The sequence below is a fragment of the Gordionus sp. m RMFG-2023 genome, chromosome 5 (genome assembly GCF_954871325.1).
Source record: "Gordionus sp. m RMFG-2023 chromosome 5, tfGorSpeb1-WG-v2, whole genome shotgun sequence".
NCBI lineage: Eukaryota > Metazoa > Nematomorpha > Gordioida > Chordodea > Parachordodidae > Gordionus > Gordionus sp. m RMFG-2023.
In genome coordinates, this window is record NC_088779.1 from 14,155,463 (window position 1) to 14,178,074 (window position 22,612).

The window sequence follows — 22,612 nt, forward strand, 5'->3', positions numbered from 1 at the left end:
AATAATAAATGATTATATTAATTTTAATAAAAGTCAATTAAGATTCAACTGCTAATGCTAAATTAATATTTAGTGAGTGATATTGATATATTTTTAACACAGAATTTGATAGCAAGCTGACATAGTGAAAATATAATTTACACTATATTAATCTAATCTAATAATTAAAATAGTATTCATTTAATAAAAATTTAGATTGTCTTATTAATTTTTAAATAATAAAATTAAATCTATGTATTACTCAATAGAATTATAAAAGAAATTGTTCAGGGAGCAATTAAAAAAATTGATTTTAGTATAAGGGGACATTAAGGAGCATTAAAAAAAAATTGTTAGCTTCAGGGGGTATTCAAATTTTTCAGGGAACTTGAGCCCCTGCGCGCCCCCTTCTAGCGACGCCACTGTAAGAGCCATCACCATAGCCAAATTAATTATATTTTTTTAAAAAAAAATTAAAAATCTTATTTTAAAATAATTTTTCATAGTTGAACTTGTACTCCCAATTTCATTTTATCAAATTTTTTTTTTAAAATTATATTAATTTAAAAGTTTATTAAATCGTGAAATTGATATATTTTATAATAATTAAGAAAATAATTGTCATATGGCTGTTAAATGTGACAGGGCACGTGATATGTGATATGTTATCACAATATTCAATTCGAGTATAAACAATAATGTAATAAAAAAAAAATGGGCCAAGATTTGTTATCCAATGCAGCTGAAATTTTAAAAGGTATTATATTGCACAGGTTATGCTTAGTTTATATTTTAATAAGATCGCCTATACTTTGCACCCATAAAACCAAGATTTACAAATAATAAAATTCATTTATTTTCAATTGATAATGAATTAATTTATGAGAGGTAAATAAAAAAAATGAATCCTTGTATTTTATGTTTTTTAAAGTTTTAATAACGATTTTGGTCCCTTGAATCTTGCACAATTGTACAAATATTGTCATATCGTAAAAGAAAAATTAAAAGTATGTTTATATTAAATTTAAAATAAATTATAGATTGTTTTTAGAGATCCAAAATAATTATACATTATACAAATTCATCATTAGAAAAGTTAGACAATGCTGCATACCTTGCTGGATCTTATTCTGTATGTTTATTTACAAAAGAATTAGAACTATATGTTCTAAATTAAATATATTCTACAACCTTTATAATACTTACTATATTTAATTATTAAATTGTTATTACTCATTAATAAAATATGAATTTTATTATATCAATCACATAACTAGATTATATATTTGAATAAGACAGCAAATGAAGCATTTTCAATATTTAACAATTTAGATGTTCAATTTATACCATTCAGGTATTATAATAACAATGAAATTTTCTAAATTATTTTTTAGAGATGCATCTCTGATGCCTACACAATTTACATTAACCCTAAAAAATGTTTTTGAAGGAGTTCAAAAAGTATTAAAAATTTTTAAATTAAATTTATAGCTGTAAAAAAATAGGCTCTGTCACTAGGTTTTCTCAATTTTCATGATTTTGATATTAATGCCTATGAATATTATGAAGTATTTTATTTTAAATTAAATATTATTACTCTTTTATTTTAGAAGGTAGAAAATGGAGATATGAATTGGATTATTCCTGGCAGAATATTAGCATTTTGTGGACCTGAATCCTTGCCATCAAATTTTATTAAAACTACCTTTTTTTCTTCTAAGAATTTAAAAGGTTTAGTATTAAATTATGATGTAAATAAAATATGTATTATCAGACACATTACGAATTTGTTGTACAGGGTTCTATGTCCAACTCCTCACTCATTTGGGTTTATAAAATTGACCATTTTTAATGCTAGAATCACTTACTAATATAATAATTGTATTATTAGCAATTTTTTTGACCTTGAATGTTGTGTTGTTAATTGACCAGTTCAAAAATTTGACTAAAAACTTTAGATACTAAATTAGTCAACTAATACTAAAATTATTATTTTATTTATATTAATTTTTATACAAAATATTAGATTTGATGCCAGCCTACTGCTAAAAATAAACAAAAAGAAATATAATAAAAAACGAAATTATATGCAATTGACTAAAGTTTTTAGTCAATAATCATTTTCCTTGATTTGGAAGAAGTCGACTAATTGACAAAAATACCTGAATGCATAAAACTTATATACCATATTTTTTTGACTAAAATAAAAAGGCATTTTCAGAACGATTATTCCAAATATATTAGAGGGTTTTTTTTTCAGGATTTAACCTGGTAAAGGTGCTACAACATTTATTGAAATTGAAGATAATTTTTTTTAATTTAACCCATGTAAATTAACCTAAAACATCCTTTTTCTCACTCATAATAAAATTGACTACAAGATTTTATACCCACTTTTCTAAAAATCATCTTGCAGTTTTCAAAAAAAAAGTTTTAGTATATAATAAAATTTAAAAAAATAGATTTATAGTTTAAGGCTAAACTGCTATACTAAAAATTAATCTAAGCGGACATAGAACTCTACTATAAATAAATAGTGAAGCAACATATTTTATATAGCCTATCTTTATTACATATAGATCAGCCTAGTCTAAAACATACTGTATAGACTTCTAAAAGGTTTTTTTTATTGACCCGTATAGTTTTGGGTACCCTCAAAAATATCTGCACAAATGGCCAGACCTGTAATTTTTATGGTGTTAAATACCATTTTTGAAGGTAGTGTGTTGTTGTTACTTGGTAAAAAAAATAGTGAACTACTGCTATCCTTTCTAAATAATGATGAATTAACTAATTTTTACCAATAAAAAAATAGATATAAAAATATGACTAAAAATGATAAATATATGCTTTATTTATTATCATTCCTAAGTCTATATCTGTGATCACAAGGTATAATCTTTGTCTTACTAAATAATCGCTCAACACTAGTACTTGAGAGCAAATAGGTAGCAAATTTTATAACCATATTTTTAATATAAGAAAAATTATCAATAATATTTATTTGAGTATTTTTAGATTTAAAAATAATATCTATTGCAATTAGGCTTTATCATCCAATAGGTTTGAGAAACTAATTTTTTAAAAGTAGCATGTTTATTATAAGAAAAGAATTTTTTTTTTCTCTTTAGCTTTCACCTTTTCTGGTGGTAAGCTCCTTCAACATCTCTCTCCACTTTATGTTATTCATACAATCTCTTTTATCTAATTTATACTTTTTTATATTGGCTCTAACTTTATGGCCCCATTAAAGTTTTGGCCTTCCTCTTTTACACATCAGTCATTGAAGAAAAACCTGAAAGTTTTTATGCTCCTTACCAGGATTGAAACTGCGTCCTTCTGTTTCCAAGCATACATCTAACCTTTTAGGCCACAAAAATACCTCCTTAAAATCAACCAAATATAAGAAATCTTTTGTTTTTGAATTAAAGTAAATTTATCATTGAATATATCAACATCATTTTAGATTTATATTCTTATAATATTTGATTCACTATTAAAATTAAAAAATAATAGTGATAAATATAAATATATGAAATAAAATTATTCTGTATAATATGATATATTATTCAACAATCTGCGATTGTGCGGAATGGAATGTAGGATACATATGAAGAATCTAATAGTAAAGACTTTGATTTCTTGAAAATTGGCCAAAATTCTTCCCATCTTGGTAGCAGGAGATAATCTATTAATCAGATTTACAAATGAGTTATTATCAACCAAGGAAATTGGCTTTACATCAGCGACGAAGTGTCCTGAAGCAAGGAAAGCATTGCTTCTTTTTATGCTATGTTGAAATATTTGATATTATTCATACCAAGTTTAAAAAAAGAGTACTATTTTTACCGTTACTAATTTACTACCTTAAAAAAATTAATATTGTTTTTTACTAGGTTATTATTTTACTACCTTATATTTAATATTATTTTTACTACGTTAAAAAGATTAATACTATTTTATTTTTATTACGTTAAAAAATTGACATTATTTTTACTAAGTTATAAAAAATATACATGCGGGAGTATATAAAATTGCTTATTTTTTTAATAAATAAAAAAATTATGCGATTGTCTAATTTTACGTTTAGAAATGAGTACTAGGGAAGCAAATAAAAAATTATTATTTTAAAAAATAAAGAAAAGAAGTTTTTAAAATTTTTTTTAAAAACATTAATTTAAAATGTCTAATAATTGCAATTATGTTGTTGAAAATTTATTAAAAATATCATTTAGCTCAAGAAATTTTGATTTGATGAAAGAAATTGATCATTAAAAAGGAAGGTTAAAGCCAATTTCACAAAACTTGAATAAAATATTAAACTCGCATTAGTAATTTTTCTATAGATAATGAGTGACGAGTCACTGTTTCTGAATTTTCTAATTCCTTATATTGTTGGTTATGCCTCTTATTCTCAAAGGAAAGACGTGTTTGAAATGATAAAGGATTTTAGGATATGAATGATTTTTCGAACAGTTAAACGGCATGAACAACCGTTTATAATGATTAATTAAAAAAAAAATTAAAAATAGAATTGTATGATAGATTCGTACACAAAATATTAAAAGAAATTTTACTTAAAAACAAAGATTAATTCTGTTTATTATAAATCTTAATATATTGTATGGTTTATGAAAAAATATTATTCAATTGCTTCCCTAGTAGTAAACTAGACGCTTCGTTATTGCTTTACATTATAAAATTGATTATCAGCTAATTTTGAGAAACATCTATCCCGGATCTAGATTAATCTATTTAGTTTGAGTTATTGATTAATTGAATTTAGCTTCTTCTAACCAAAATTAGATGCATCTAAATTATTAAGATAAATTTAGTTATAAAAGTATTTAATTGCTATATTTAACATTTTAGGCATCAATATGAAATTATATTTTCGATATTTTGTTCATTTGATTTAATAAGCTAATTATATAAAAAGAAACACCAAACCCAGGTGCCCAAAACATAAATTGCAATCATCATCCTCCAAGTTTTTTTATCCCGTACTTCAATTCCCATGGCGTCAGACTTGTTGTTAGACTAAATGAACCAGACAAGTACGATGCTAATGATTTTGTGTCTAATGGGATACTGCATAAAGATCTCTACTTCCCCGATGGTGCAATTCCATCTGAATCAATTATCAAACGTTTTTTACATTTATGTCGTTTAAATGACGAAAATCAGCTTAATTTAGGTAGATAACTAATTATTATCTTGTTACAATATATGTGACCTTTTTTAGATCAATCCATAAGTAAATCACTAACACAAACAACAAATAATTTTAGAAGTGGGGGAGCCATTGCCGTACATTGTAAAGGTAATTTTTATAGCGTTATTGACCCTTTTTTGAATATCAAAATAGATCTTATCGTCCATTTTATAAAATTTTTGATTATTACCATCAATTTATCTAAAATCTTTTCTGCGTTTTTCTTAGTTTTAATTTGCCTAATTTTTGAAATAATCAAACCCTTTTTATGAATCCTACATATGGTTAGGATTCCAAATTTTATATTTTTTAATTTTAAAAAACTTTATTACTGAAATTGGATTAGCTATATTTTTGACCTTTAAAAAAATTATTTTATTAATTTTTTTTCTAAGTTTGGCATAAAAATAAAATACATTAAATAATTAAATTTAAAGCATTTCTATGTACCCTGACTGAATTTGTCTATACTTCACGACATTTTTAAAAATAATAGAACAATTTAAGATAAATATCATTTCAATTTTTTTTTCATTGTCTGAATATAAAAGGATTATTTTTATTTGTATAAGGATTACGTTAGATTGTGAACATTTTTATTCATTTTCAATAATTTTTTTAAAAAATTTTAGCATTTACATTAGAGAATTTGCACGTTATGTAAATTATATAATATATAAAAATTATTTTTTAATTCTTATAATAGCTGGTCTAGGAAGAACTGGTACATTAATCGCATGTTATTTAATGAGCCGATTTAAATTCACTGCAGCTGAAGCAATCAGTTGGATTCGCATATGTCGTCCTGGCTCTATACTCGGCCATCAACAAAATTTTTTAGAGAGGTTTTGATTAGGAAACGATTTATTTTGTATTGCTCAACATATTTTTTTAGCGGGGAATTTTTATTACATTAACATATTTATGGATTTCTAACGTTTTAAGATCAAATATATTATACTGCGCATTATTTTAAGTTTCTAAGTGAATTTTATTTATTAATTTTAACCAAGAGCATGCCCATAATTTGAGCCAAAATTTTTGGTCACTTTCAGTGGTTAAAATAAAGTTGTATTTTAAAATAAACATGAAAAGAATGCAATCCTTCCTCTGGAGTTACTACGAAAAAAACGTCAATAAAAACCAGGATGATGGCTCAGCAAAAACACCTTTATCTCCATCTCCCCTCTCTCCTTCGGCTCATAGTCATCCCAAATCTTATTTTTATTCTCCACTTAAATGCTTTAAACATGAAAAAAGTCAATCTTCTTCTAGGGAGTATACAGATGAAAATAATCATAATAACCATCTTTGTGGCGTTCACATATCCACGTCAAGTGGGATCAAATCAAAAAGTGCTTCTGTTAGCCCTGTTGTTTTGCGTAATTTGTCGCGTAAAATCAACCTTTTTAAATTTGACGGCCCTGAAAAAGGAAATCCCACTCCGTTAAGCTCGACTTCCGATGCTATTTTATATAACCATGATATGGTAAATTGTTACTAATATATATAATAAATTTAAAATGTGTCTATCCTTTGGATTTTATTTATTTTTATTTTATATTATAATAGAATGCTCCATTTATATTTCGAAATTAATTACTAATTATACCATATTTTGATTTTGTAACTAAAGTCAAATATTTATTATTTTTTAATAAATGTTGCTTTACTTTTTTTCAACTTAAGGATGAATATATAGAACCTAAATATGCTGTTTATTCCCATAATCAAAATAAAAAAATGGATCAAAAGCTAAACACTTCTCATTCGTCTAGGTAAAGTAAATATTTATATAATTTATCTATATAATGCATAGCAGAGACCTGCTGGCTCGGACCAAACTTGGCCCTGGTATACGGGCTGACCTTATTAATGATTTTCCCTATAAACCCGGCCGACTATCATATAATAAAAGAAATATAATATAATTAAAAATATGAACATTCATTCACTTTTCATATTTTTAATTTACATTTCAAGACTATTTATATATTATCTAACGTTAATTAATTTAATAGACTAATTTATAATTTTTAGAAAGATAGAAATAGTTATTTAAATAAATATAAAAAATTCCCAAATCCAACTAATATTACATTTACAGGTAATTTTTTAAAATATATTATTTAATTTTATGAATGATTAGGGAAATAACTTACGATATAACCAGCTACATCATTTTAATTTGTTCCTATATACTTTACTAAGGTAAATAAATTACAAATATAACATTGTAAAATAAAATTTTCTCTGAAAAAGAACACAAATGTTCCTTTTCTTTGGTATTAAATGGAAAATAATTTTTTTTTGGAATAAAGAAAATAATTTTGTGTTAGATATTAATTAATTTCATATTAATGAAAAACAAACAGTAAAATGCTGAATTGATTAAATTTCCAGGCCGAAATCCGGGCCCTGCAATTGGTAACTCTGCTCTGATACATAGTGTTATTTTATATTATGATTAATGAAAAACATTTTAGCAATCAATTACAAAATTTAGAAATTGATAGCAGTGATATTAATAAAAATTACAAGAGAAATAATATTTTTATAAATGGAGGCCAATTAATGAATGTTATTAAGCATAGAAGGGCAAACAATGCTCACTATGATTTCAGACCATCTGTTAATAGATATTCTTTAACTTGACCATTCATTTTCCTGAAGTTTATTTTACTACTTTTTTTAATGTTTATTCTGACTTGATTAAATGTAATTAGCATGTTAAATTATTATATGTGATGTCAGATCAATGTACAACCATATAATCTATACCAAGTTTAATCCTATTAGATGCTTATTTATATAAACTATGCCTATTCAAAAACGAATCGAATTATCTATTAAATTTTATTCGATTAAAATAATTCCTTTTTTTATAAATATTATAAAATAATTGAAACGAAAATATTTTAACAGATTTTTTTATTGCATATTTAATTTTTAATAGATAAATTAATTATAATAATGTAAAGATAAAGAACATGCGATCAAGTTATTAACGAAATTAATATGCTTATTAATTAATATTGTAAAGTGTTGTTAACGGCTCGTTTTGAGCCGATTTTTAAAAACGGCTAACTCAATATTATACCCAGAAAAATTACACAAGCCTGAAGATTTTGCTCATAAGAGGAACAAAGGTCTAGACATATTAACGAAATCTCTAGGCTTAGGCAATATTTTTCTGGCGAAAATATTGAGTTAGCCGTTTTGAAAATCAGCTCAAAATAAGCCGCTCAACAACACTAACAATGTGAAGCCAATAAGACAAAGAGTTTTTCTTATTTCTTCTTTATAAGACATGCGATTTTTGTCAGCAAATTATTTACAGGTGAGAAGAGCCTTTCGCAAGCAGCTAATACACCTATTTGTTTAAAAAACAATGTCTAGTCTATAGTTTTTTTAGTTATCATTATCAGCTTTTTAAAATAAAACTTTATTTATTTAAATGGGAAAATGTAAAATATCTGTTATAAATTTCAAATTTATTCGTTAGTTTGGATATATCAATAATATTATAATCAGCAGATATTAATTTTAAATATTATATTTTAAAATTAGGATCAAGTATTGTGGTTATTGCTTCATCGCCAGTTTAATGATTTATCTAAATTAGGTTTTTCATTTTTGAGATGTTCAAGAATTAAAATATAATAAATTATAAGTGGGATAAATTTCCTCACAAGCTATATTTGTAGTTTCATAATGGTGCTAATAAAATAGCCTTATAAAATCTTCCCATACCTCCTGTATGTTAGTAATATATTATATTACAGTGGCGTAGCTAGGAATTTTCCTTAGAGGGGGTCCATATATAAAAGCCTGGGGGCTTCGCCCCCCAGACCCCCTTTTACGGGCCTTCGGCCCTTTTGCCCGGCCTTCGGCCGGGTTTATCTTAAAAATCATATTGGTTTTTCTTATAATATAAAAGTCCTAGATTTATTAATTATTTTAATTAGTGTTGTTAAACGGCTCGACTTGAGCTGATTTTTATAAACAGCTAACTCAATATTTTTGCCAAAAAATATTGTTCAAGCCTAGAGATTTCTCGAATAATATAAAACTTGTATCTCCATGAGCAAAATTTTCTGGCTAATATATTGAGTTAGCCATATCGGCTAAAATTGAGCCACTAATTTTAATTAAAATAACACATTGACACAATTTTATTGATATACGTTTCATTTTATTATACTTTTAGAAGTTATTTACAAATAAAAAGCGATTATTTAAAATATAAATATTATATTGATTTAATTATAAATATTATATTGCTTTAATTATAAATATTATATTGCTTTAATTATAAATATTATATTGCTTTAATTATAAATATTATATTGCCTTAATTATAAATATTAGTATTACACATATAAATTGCTTTAATTATAAATATTATATTGCCTTAATTATAAATGATATATTTTATAATTAGTAAACACATTAAAACTATAGATTAAAAAATAAATGTTTTTTTTAAACTGTAAATTTAAGTCGATATCCTTCAAAGTGAAAAAATCAAAATTGTGTTGGCAATATTTTTTTACCAATATATGATAGATGTTTAAAATTAATATTGAGAAACCTAGGCTAATAATCATAGATGACATGTTAGCTTTGGAACCAACTTTTGATTATTATAAGTATAAAGTAATAGACTATATCACTTGTAGTAGGTGATGGTTCTAAATGATCTAGTATAATTGGTTGTCTATATCCTTTAGTTTTCTGGAGTATGTGGGAATTGCTAAGATTTTAAATAAATATAATTTAAATAAGACTAATACCTGACATGAGTGGAACTTCATTTCCATTTAAATTCTCCCTAGATTTTTTATATATCTAAAATTTTAATGTAAATATTAATAAGTAATTGATTACATTACATTTATTAGATAGTGATTTGTTGTGACTTAGTGTATTTTTTTGTTTGTTATCACTATTTTTTTTACCCCTTGGTGTGAATATTAATTGAGATATTCCTATAAAAATAAATTAAAATAAAACAACATATTAGATAACCTTTAAATTCTAAATTGATACAGCCTATAATATTTTGTTGACTACTATCATTCTTCTTCAATGTGATACTTGATATACCAAAAATTATGATATAAATATTTAAAGGTAATAGTTAACATTACTTTTACTAGGTAGAGATTTATCATAATTTTTTATAGAGTATCTAGGTATTTCTAAAATTTAAATGAATACATTTAAATAAGGTCATATAAGTTCATAAAATACCTGAGGTGAGTGGTAAATTGTTGCTTATGGTATCAAGTTCATCATTAAAATTCTGATTTTCTATATTAATTGGTGATTCATTTAAATAAGGTCATTATAAAATACCTGATGTGGGTGGTAAATTGTTGCTTATGGTATCAAGTTCATCATTAAAATTTTGATTTTCTATATTAATTAGTGATTCATTTAAATAAGGTCATTATAAAATACCTGATGTGGGTGGTAAATTGTTGCTTATGATATCAAGTTCATCATTAAAATTTTGATTTTCTATATTAATTAGTGATTTGGTATGTTCATTTTGTTGACTATCATCATTTTTATTAAATGTAATACTTGATATATCTAAATCTATAATAAAAAATATTTAAATCTTAATAGATTATATTACTTGTACTAGGTAGTGATTTTATATGGTCTTTGGGTATATAAATGAGTGTATCAAGATCATTTTCTTCCCTCCTACGTTTGGGTATATCTTATAAATGTCAAAATATTTTGGTTAGCCAAAATTATTTAAAATAATAAATTACCCAAAGTGGTTTGTACTGGCAATTTTAATTTAGTTAAAACTATGACTAGGTGTTTAATTTTAAATTCTAAAATAAAAATAGTTAGCTATTAATTTTAAATATCTTTTATATTAAATGTTATTTTGACCTGGTGTATTTACATCATCCTTATTATTTTCAATAGAGCCTATAATGCATAAGATATTAATTAGTACACTGGATTAAATATTTTTTAACCTCGTGTATTTATATCATGCTTATCATTTTCATCAGGGCATAAATTGCATGAGATATTAGCTGGTAAATTTTTTTTGTTACTTAGTAAATATTTTCTAATGTCCATTTCCTTCAATCTTAAAGTTCGTAAATAGGAAATAACAATCTTTACTTTTTAGTCATAAATTTAATCTCTTTAATAATTTCATTTATAAAAATGCTACAAAATATAAACCAAATATATATTATTAGAAATAAAAGCAGAGAAAGTAGATTATGCACTATTTTCATATTATTATTTTCGAACCATATCTTCGATAAATTATAATAAATATTTTTTTAAATATGCATAAATAATATATTATTATATTTTATTAGATTATTATCAATGACTTTAAAATAATATACAGAATAATTTATATATATATATAAGTAATAATATCCTTCCACAAACATCAAAACCAGAAAAATATAAATATTCATGGTATTTATTTGATATAAAGTCACTTTTGAGTCTTTTGAACGAATAATCTAAAAAAATTGCTCTGAGGGGGGGGGGGGGGTAGATTATGCACTTTTTTATTTCATATTATTATTTTCGAACCATATCTTGGATAATTTATAATAAATATTTTTTTAAATATGCATAAATAATATATTATTATAATTTATTAGATTATTATCAATGACTTTAAAATAATATACAGAATAATTTATATATATATAAAAGTAATAATATCCTTCCACAAACATCAAAACCAGAAAAATATAAATATTCATGGTATTTATTTGATATAAAGTCACTTTTGAGTCTTTTGAACGAATAATCTAAAAAAATTGCTCTGAGGGGGGGGGGTAGATTATGCACTTTTTTATTTCATATTATTATTATCGAACCATATCTTGGATAATTTATAATAAATATTTTTTTAAAAATGCATCAATAATATATTATTAAAATTAATAGATTATTATCAATGACTTTAAAATAATATACAGAATAATTTATATATATATTTAAAATTAAAAGTAATAATATCCTTCCACAAACATCAAAACCAGAAAAATATAAATATTCATGGTATTTATTTGATATAAAGTCACTTTTGAGTCTTTTAAACGAATATTCTAAAAAAAAAAAAATTAATTGCTCTGGGGGGGGGTCCAAACCCGAAAACCCCCCCCCGTAGCTACGCCACTGTTATATTATTTCTAATTATAAAATTAAGGTTTATCAATATTCGTTTTTCTTGAGTTTTAATATTTATTATCACCAGGGATGCGAATTCGGGTTCTGTTTAAAATAAAATAAAAATAGGTGGGTTCGGTTCAGGGAAATATTTTTGAACCTGGGTTTGGTTCCGGTCAGTCCAGGTTTAAGAATTTTTGAATTGATTAAAAAAAAATTCTATATTTAAATCATAATTAAAAAACTAGATATTAATTTGGCATAAAAAATAATTTTTTATTTTATTATAGGCAAAATATAGTTAAAAATACAAAGCATAGTCATGTATCAATTTTTAAAATTTAATGACATATTTCCTTAAATTAACAATATCCAATATAATAATTTTACTTTGACTTGTTCACTTTCATTTTCCTCTTAATAATCATTGAGAATAAGTTAAAAATTAAAATAAATGGCGTAAATGAATTTAATTGTTTAAAATTTATTATTACTCCAATAGGAATCTTTGAGAATAAATTAAATAAGTTTTAAAAATGGCGTATATGAATTAAGTTGTTATAAAATCTCAATTAAATTACAAATATTTTATTTTAAACAATACACTGAAGCCGGTTAAACCTGGATTCAAATAAAATTCACAGTTTCGATTCGGGATTTTAAAAATTTTATAAACGGGGTTCAGGTTCGGTTTGGGTTCAAATTTTTTCCCCAAAACCCCGGGTTTTTTCTCCGGGTTCGGTTCGAATCCCTGTTTATCACTATTGGTTTTAACAATAATCACCTTTCAATCATTTTATAGGTGCTATTCCACCTTATTTCTATCTAATTTAGGTTTTAGATAATTTATGATAGGGTGTAGTGAACTTGATATATTTTTTAATAAATTAATTTTTTGGGATATTTTCGAATCATTCTGATAATATTTTTAAATTTGAAATAAAAGGATTTAAAATTTCTTTAGAAATTAAATTTATTACATGATCATAACATTGAATTTGTCCTATTTTTATTAATGGGTATTTTAAAGTGAATAAAGTTATTAGTAACAATATCTAATGTTGTTGTAAAATTTTTGACCTATAAATTAAAATATTAATTATTTTGACAAATGCTTTAAAAATATTTTCTCCTGAATGAGATTCTTTTATTTGAAGAACATCTAAAACCAAATTAAATATAAAATTATCATCAATAAATTAGCTTAGAAAAGGAACCTCTTTCCGGCTAGTCCAAATATCAGATGGAAAATTAATCTGATTGCAAATGTAATAAACATGTGCAATTGCAATTTAAGAGTGCTGGAGCATATTGATTTTACAGATGATTCAATATTTATAAAATCTTTAGACTCTTTTGTAATTACAGTTTTGAATCTTATTATTAATAAAGAGCCTTACGAAGTTATCTTTAAAATAAGTTTTTTATATAAGGAATTTGATGATGTAGACCTTAAAAACATATTTATGTTAGTTTTATCACCTTACTGATATAATAGCGAATAAGACACCAGGGCACTGATTTTTTTAAAATTTTCTTTTATTGTATTTTAGCATTAATTCAATACAAAAAATTTTTTTAAGTGAAGAGATAAATATAGAAATTTTTTAAAATCTAAGGAAAAAACAATGAATCCACTTTTTTTCCTTTTTTTTAAAATCTAAGGAAAAAACAATGAATCCACCTTTTTTCCTTTTTTTTATAAAATAATAAAACATTATTATGCATATAAAAAAATCCCCAAAATCAATACATAATTACAAAACACCAATATATGCATATCCCACTATATCAGTTAGTATAACTTTTTTTTACCAAGGTTTGAATGAGACCTATTGTAATGATTTATTAAAGGAGATCTTATTTTTACTTGAATGATATCAAGTCCCCTTTTCACTATCTGTATTAAATTAATATAGATTCTTACCCAATATAGATTCTTACCCATCCTTTTTGTGAGGCAATTTATCAACTTTATCACCAACATCCAGCTCAATTAATTCATCATAATCATTCTCCTCCATATCAATTATGCTAGCTTTTTAACAAAAATTTGTTTAAAAAAATTAATTTTATTTCTTTATCTTTGGTTTTGTTTGATTTGTAATAATGATTTTCAATATAATTTGTTATGAAATTCAAAAAATGCTGGTAATATAAGAAATATCCTCTATTCCTTGAAGGTTAAATTAGAGCTCGTTATCAATAGAAATGAAAAAATTAATCATTATTCTGAATCGAATAACTGTTCATTCATATTCGAACAAAACGAATAATTTATTCATATTTGTCATTATTCTATTCGTTTTTGTATAGGCCTAATATAATATATATGCTTGGTCAATGTGTTTTTTTTCCGTAATTGCATTATTTTTTCCTTTAAATCATGTTTTGAGTGTGTTTTTAAAATTTAAATATCTGATTTTACCGGGAGTATATTCCATTATGTTTGAAATATCTACCCTATGAATTTCAGACAATATTTCCATGAACTCTCAAACTTAATTTAATTTATATTAGATTTTCCATATATTTTTTTATATAAATTATAAATGACTCAAAGGTTAACAGAAAAATTGTCTACCATTCATAAATCAGGTATTTTAAACAATATTTCTGGCAAAATTCGATTTTTAAATTTAAAAAGACGCTTTCAAAAAATGATTTTTGCCGGATAAAAACAATTTGGCGCTAACATATACATACATATAATATCTATAAGATATTGATATTTGTCATTCATGGGCATAATCTTAATGAGTCAAATAAACTTTGCCTCTGACAGTGGCCTGGCCCGCTTAAATTTTCTATCGAGTTTTTGGACCCAACCCTTAATTATTTTAACCCCACCTGGCCTATAAAATATATTTGTACAAGTTCTCCGACCCGATCTATAATAATTTTTTATTAGAGAAAAAATATAAATTTTCTTAATTATTCTTTTTTTTAATCGGCTCGGCCGATAAAAATATTTTGAACAGTTTGTCCACCCCGAAGTAAAGATATTTATAATATCAAATAGTTTAATGTTTTTCATAAGACTTCGTCCAAAACTTATTTTAAAGCCTTTAAGGATATCTAAGGTTAAAATTATGAAAAAGTCTTATCAGCATTATGTTTTTCGTTTATTAAGTTTTCGAATTAAATTTGTTTTCTACGCAGGATAAAGAAAAAGAGTATTTTTGTTTCATTTTTAAAAAATAGACATGTTCGAATTTTCTATAAAACCTGGGTCATTCCACGTCAAATCAACCAAAAAACTAAATTTTTGGACGACCATCTTTAAAATGAAAGAAATTTGGCATGATAGTTATCTATTTTATATAATTAAATTCAAAATTTTAGAGTGCTAGCTCAACCAAATCCAAATATATAAGCCTTCAAAGTCGAAAATCGCGCAATGCCTGATTTCATTAAATCTTGTTTTTTTTAAAATACTTAAGATTATCATTTTATACCCTTAAAATTTTACATTGGAAAATATCGAAAATAAATTAAAAAATTCCGTGTTTCTTATTTCCGGTAAAAATAAACACTGTTAGGAAGCGATTTTTTGGGGTGTTGATATTCTCTTAAAATGTTTATTACCTTTATATTAAACGATTTAATAAAAAATCTCGATAGTTATTTTTGTTTTTTCATTTTATTTGAATTTTTATTATTTATTTATATAAATAAAAAAAATAATATAGATGACGTTATATTCAAAACTTATTATAATATAATATTTTTAATAGTGTTGTTAAACTGCTCATTTTGAGCCGATTTTTAAATACGGCTAACTCAATATTTTATTTAGAAAAATATTATGCAAGCCTAAAGATTTTGCTCATTGATGGCATATAGGATTGAACTCTATTGGCGAAATCTCGATGCTTAGGCAATATTTTTCTGGCTATAATGTTGAGTTAACCGTTTTTAAAAATCGGCTCAAATCGAGCCGTTTAACAACACTAATTTTTAATAAAAATATGATTTGTATTGGTGGGATTAAAATTAAAAAATCAATAAGTATAATCAATACGATGTCCTAGGGCGATATGTACGCAGATACAGATATGATCATTAATAGGACGTTATATAAATATATTTTAAAATTTTATATTCAAACTATTATAGAAACATATCTCTTATTTTATTTCATTTTGCGCTTATTAATAGAAATTCCTGAGGCCTGAATGGCATTTTCCACATCCGATGGAAAAAATCTATGTGACGGCCTTGACGGAACATTAAAAAAATTATCATCATTCAAGCCTTTAGCGCACCAGTTCTGGACACATTTTAACACCAGTTGATATATATCCGTTTGCATAATAAAACATGTCATCAGTAAATTTTACATATAGAACCAACGAATAATACAATTTATAAGAGATTAAAAAGATTCAATTTAGCTTGCCCCATTCCAGGAACCCAGGAAATACATGCTGTATTTCCTTTGAGTTAAAGTAAACTTAAATCAAAAATATATTCATATGAATAGGACTTTCAAATTAACAATATCTCAAATTCGAATAATTTCTCTTTTGCTGATATTGAAGGATTCGTAACATGTGTTTATGACTCTTTTTGGTGGTTAGCCACAGTTCTAAAAAAGAATGGAATTACAGAGGAGATATATATTTTCGTTTTACACCACATGAACCATCACCATCCTTCTTTTCTCCTAATTGAGGAAAAGATTTGGTTGCCCATTAATCAAATAATAACGATTATAGATCAATTAACAGTGACAGGATGTACCTACAATTTATCGCCTCAGCGCTAAATGAGATTAGATTAAAACAAGTTGTTTTTTTATAATTGTTATTAAAAATTTTAAAATAAGTTTATTTTAAAATATAGCGTCCTAATAACCATATCCGTAAGGGCTGCTTCCTTACTTATTGTTCCATGATATCATATTAATTATAATTAATAGATTTTTTTAATTTTTATACTAATATAATATATATTTTTATTAAATATATTATATAAATAAAATATTTTAATATAACGCCATCTATATTATCTTTATTTATTTATAAAATTTCAAATAAAATTAAAAAAACAAAAATGGCTATCGAGGTTTTTTATTAAATAGTTTAATATAAATGTAATAAACATTTTTAGAGAATATTAACACCCAAAAAATCCCTTCCTAACATTGTTAATTTTTTATTTTTACCGGAAATACGAAAACACTTGAAATTTTTTAATTTTTTTTTTCAAATGTAAAAATTTAAGGGCTATAAAATGATATATTATTTGTAACTATCTAAGTATTTTTTTTTAAAAAAAAAGATTTAATAAAATCACGCATGGCGCGATTTTCTACTTTAATATCTGTGGATCTGGTGGAGTTAGCTCTCTAAAATTTGGATTTTATTAACATTTAAACATTCATTTTTGAGATGGTCAGTCTAATCATTGGTCGACCTAGTTTACACCATTCTAATTTTATTATTAAATTCACACGGTATTTAAATATATTTTTATTGATTTAATTTATATTCTACTTATAAGAGTTAATAAATATTTTTATAAGATTCAGATACCAGTAAAAAATATTGGATCTGGTGCATCTCTATTTTTAAACCTATATTTTAATTAGTAAGACGTCAATTTATTATTGAAATTTACTAAATCGAATTTGGACGCATAATATATTAATACGGGAATCTTTTTTTTTGGAAAATATTTTTGTTTAAGCTCGCCCTAATTATTAAAATGAAAAGGGATTTTTTATTGTCTAAAACAAAATAACGATTGTGATTATGTTTGTATTGAAATATTTATAATGCATGAATAGACATAATTTTTAGATTTTTAAACACTTCTTCCGCTTTATGATATATTATTAAGAAAAATGTAAATGTCTGCTTTCTCACTTTTCCATCGTAAAAGCTAGAATTTACAAATTTTTATTTATAATATTTTAGAATATGAAACAAAAACGCCAGTGGTTAAACTTTATCTCGCTCCTCAACTTTTTGACTAACAATGCACAAGTTATCTTTAGAAGATCTTACTAATACTCTCAAAATACTTATATATGATTTTATTGCAATATTTATATTTATGCAAATTTTTAAAAAAAATATTTTTATATTAGAGCGATTAGTAAATTAATTTATTGAAAATTATATATTTATATTAGAAAATTATAGCTGCAATATTTTCATTCTTATAAATTTTAAAAAAATAATAATAATTAATAAAGTTTTTTTTTACAAATTGTCGTAATATTTTAAACTTAAAAAAACACATATACGTTTAATTCATTCGCATAATTATAGCATTGTGTTCTTTCATGATATCACTTAATTTTTCTGCGAGACTACTATCAGTAAACGATAATTCATCTTTATCGATATTTTGTCGCCAAGCTTGAAGACCCACATCTTTAACAATCGTTTCATTAAACTTCATAAAATCAACGCAAATTTTTTTATCCTTGTCTTTTATATACATATTTTGAAATCGATTGCCCCACAATATATCAGCTTTTATATGTATTTATTATATTAATAAACAATATATTATTTTCTTTTATTATACTTGGGTAATAGGATTTATAGATTTGGATTGGTATACCAGTTGGTTTGGCATAACCACTAACCATGAACAGAATTTGAAAGTTTTCATCTATAATATAGTCTTCATTGATTGCAAGATCATACAATGGTGATTTTGAATTTATATGATGCAAAATAATTTGGGGAACTGAAAGATTAATGTTTTCACAGTTTTCTTTTCCTTCCCATGTATGAATATTTAGGAAGTATGGATTAAAGGGTATTACTTCTCCTTCGTGGGTTATTTTTTCACGATATAATACTGCTGTTATTGATACATTAGTTAAATGGATTTGATTAGTTTCTGCAATTCTAGCCATCAAATACAAAACTCCGTTTCTTTGATTGACCACACAACGATCGCTAAAAATAATACATTTTTCTCTCTTCCTGGGGTAGCAAAACTTTATAAATAATATTCCCGTTGTCAAACATTCGACGATTACACCCGCGATACATTGCAACATTAAAAGTATAACACCCACTCTACATTTGTCATTTAAATATCTAAAACCATAACCAATTGTATGTTGAGTTTCTATTGAAAATAGAAAAATGGAATAGAAGTCTCTGATATCCATTAAGCATCTTTGAGCTGGATCATTAAGATAACTGAAATCGCCATTAGCATATGATAAGAACCACCACAATATAGCGAAAATAGTCCATGATATGAGATATGCCAATATAAGTAAAACAAACACCCAAATCGTATCGAGCTGCATCAGAGTATCCAGATAGTTTAAATATCTAGGAAATATGGACTCATTTTTTTGAGGGAAATGTGTTACATTGGTGTGTATATCCTTATATGACTTATCAAAAATATTGGCTTTATTGATTAGATTTTTTATCTTAACAAATGACATTTTAAGTAGAATATTAAGTTTTAAATGGTTTTTTAAAATATTTTATACCCTAGACTAAATTATCGAAAATAGAATAGTTCCATTTATATAACAAAAATAATTCAAATGTTTAAACTATTAAAATAGGGTGATTAACGATTACCCGAAAAATAAGCAAACACCCATTTTAATAATAAAATAAAGCCGAGCCTTATCACGTTTTGAAATCTTAATCAATCTAAATTGCTTAGTTTTTTTATGAATTTTGATATTTTATTTAATATATCAAACTTAATATTTTTTTTAGAATTTAATCGAGTCGTTTTTAGAAAATTGAAATATAAAATTCTAAAATTTGGCAAAAAATATAAAACTCATTTTTTTTAATACGGGCTAGATGCTCATTTTGTAGAACTTTAACTGGATGCTCCCCCTTTTTTTAAAACGTAATTATAAATTATATTACAAGATATTTATGTTATATTATTATAAAAGACTTTTTAATAAATTAAAAATTTTATTAAGGGAGGATCTCTACTGATAAAACAATGTATTTTTAACTCGCAAATATATCAATTCATTTGAAATATTTTCACCATGGTGTCAAAGCTTTATTGGTCGATTAAATATTATCTTTATGCAATACAACGTTCCCTACTTCGCGCATTATTCACAAAGGCATTTTTGTCTACGAATTACTCACGATTTATAAAATCTGCTCACCACTAAACTCTTAATTTTGGATCTTTGGATAAATTTTAAAGAAAAATTCATGAAGTGTGTGTCTTCCTTTCGCAAGAAGATCATTTTGGCTTTCGATTAGTGGAGGAATAGATTGTTAGTTATTCACAAGAGAGAAGGGGACCGATTCAGCATATATTTTTGTACTTTGATAATTTTATTGTTAAATAAAGATTAATTTATGTTATAATTTAATGATTATGCAAAAATTTGTAAAAAAGGCGGTCTGGCTATAGAATGGGAACTGGATCTTTGCCGATATAAATATAAAATCGGGTCAATATTTAAATAAAACTATATACGACATTATCATTGTTTGGGATTTTATGATTAAACATAATTATTTCATTTTATACAATTTCCTATTAAAAAATGAATAAAAATCAAAATTCAATTTATTTGTAATAATAATGTTCAGAAAAAATTCTAATTATAAAATAAAAATACTTTAATATGATATATTTTTTCCTTTTTATCTACAAAAAAGGATTTTGAAATATTTAATGAATCACAAATCAGTAGTACTGTAAACGTTACTTCAAGGACGAGCTACTTGTTACCTTGTGAAAAGGGAACGCGCGTTACTAGCTATTCAGAAAATAACATGTTCCTCGCTTAAAAAATTTAATATTTAAAAAATTTCCTATATATATAATATAAATAGAATTATATAAAAATAATATATTCTAATATGAGATCTATTTATAATAATTTTTTTAACATGAATAAAATGATATATAGTTAAAATAGGATATTTTTAATGATAATTTTTTAAATTTATTTTCAAAAATTTGATCAAATAAACAAGAGAGTGCTCAGCACATCTTTCGCCGTGCTAAATACATGTTCAACTGGCAAAGGGGGAGGGTTGTATTATATTTATATATAAATAAATTTAATGGGAATTCATTAAAAATTAAAGAATAATAAGCTTAGGATGGAAAATCCTATGAGGGAAATAAGGATTCAGTATTTGTCTAATCCTTATTTTAAAGAAAGCTTATAGATCATCTTCAAAAAATCTTCATTCAGATTCCCATCAAAATTTTTTTTATCTTTATCAGAAAATAATCTGGTATATATGTTTTTTTAAAGGAATCAAGTCTGCGTTTACCTATAATTTTATCTAGGGCTAATCTAATTTAAGTGGCCGGTGAATTATTGCTGATAGTATATATTCATCTTTATAGATGTGTTCGAATCTATTGAAAATAAATATAGTCAAAATATAAATTGTAAACAATATTTCAATTAAATTTTTTATCAATGTTGGATATAAGTGACTCAAAACTTGAAATTATTTAAAGCAATTTTTTAAAGTTTTAATATTAAGAGTGAATATCCCAAATGTTCTAAAATCGAAAGAGACATACCAACAGGTTCCATACAATATATATATGGACTTGTCATTATCTGAAACTCTTTGCAATTTGGATTTATCTCAAGATTCGTCTAATTGGTTCATCTCCTTAATAAGACTGCTAATTTCACGGAGTTATAAAAAGAGTCCCATCTTGTTATAACCGTTTAATCAGATATCTTCTCATTTTTCCCATTAAAACGGTTTTACAGTTTCGAGACTGCCCATGTTTAATTCACAATTGAAATATTTAGTTAGGACACAATTTTGTGTAGACTTTGTACCCTTAATTTTTTATTGGTATAAAAAAATGATTTTTATTGGGACAAGGACAGGTAAAATCATCTTTATCTGAAGAAATATGTACAATCTGAGTATTCTTTATAAAATAAATTTTAATATTAGAGAATAAGAATAAATTAACATCTTGATTGATTCAATATTAATTAGATCAAAAATCTTGACTAAAAATTTAACAATGAAAAATAAAAATAAAAGAAATTGGTGGTTGATCTGACTTAAAAACTCGGCTTAAATGATAAAATTTAAAAAATAAATGAAAATAATTTTATAATATACAATAAAATATGTTTTTCCCATATTTTTCTAGAAAAAATTTAGAGTAACATTTTGCATTATAGTCTCAGAAAAAAAACGCGTTATTACTTTAGCTCTTAATATTTCTCAAACTTGTTTCTTAGTTTTAATATTTATTAATCTTAGTATTTTTTTATTA

At 24.5% G+C, this 22,612-nt stretch overlaps 1 protein-coding gene and 2 long non-coding RNA genes across 7 annotated transcripts; 1 reads left to right on the forward strand and 2 right to left on the reverse strand.

The window, feature by feature from the left end:
* Positions 1–641: 641 nt before the first annotated feature.
* LOC135929385 (dual specificity protein phosphatase CDC14C-like) lies at positions 642–21,163 on the forward strand. 5 transcript variants are annotated; one of them, XM_065465933.1, is made up of 17 exons: positions 642–736; positions 780–867; positions 911–986; positions 1,031–1,111; positions 1,257–1,333; positions 1,374–1,440; positions 1,485–1,547; positions 1,590–1,710; positions 1,754–1,807; positions 4,919–5,176; positions 5,225–5,302; positions 5,901–5,918; positions 5,967–6,039; positions 6,290–6,683; positions 6,884–6,972; positions 7,681–7,866; positions 18,292–18,538. In XM_065465933.1, exons 1-16 carry the CDS (start codon positions 694–696, stop codon positions 7,847–7,849), a joined length of 1,749 nt encoding a protein of 582 aa, XP_065322005.1. In that variant the 5' UTR covers positions 642–693; the 3' UTR covers positions 7,850–7,866; positions 18,292–18,538. The 5 variants fall into 5 exon arrangements, with proteins under 5 accessions (XP_065322005.1, XP_065322004.1, XP_065322007.1 ...); XM_065465932.1 differs by having other exon boundaries at positions 5,901–6,039; positions 18,292–18,533; XM_065465935.1 differs by lacking the exons at positions 7,681–7,866; positions 18,292–18,538 and adding an exon at positions 21,004–21,163 and having other exon boundaries at positions 5,901–6,039.
* Positions 9,891–10,303, reverse strand: LOC135930472 (uncharacterized). Its single transcript, XR_010572778.1, has 4 exons — positions 10,226–10,303; positions 10,090–10,185; positions 9,991–10,045; positions 9,891–9,950 (listed from the first exon to the last, which is right to left on the reverse strand). It is a non-coding gene; the product is annotated as an uncharacterized LOC135930472 (long non-coding RNA).
* Positions 10,362–11,053, reverse strand: LOC135930047 (uncharacterized). The gene is made up of 6 exons (XR_010572712.1): positions 10,984–11,053; positions 10,842–10,928; positions 10,661–10,801; positions 10,556–10,615; positions 10,451–10,510; positions 10,362–10,398 (listed from the first exon to the last, which is right to left on the reverse strand). It is a non-coding gene; the product is annotated as an uncharacterized LOC135930047 (long non-coding RNA).
* Positions 21,164–22,612: the final 1,449 nt, after the last annotated feature.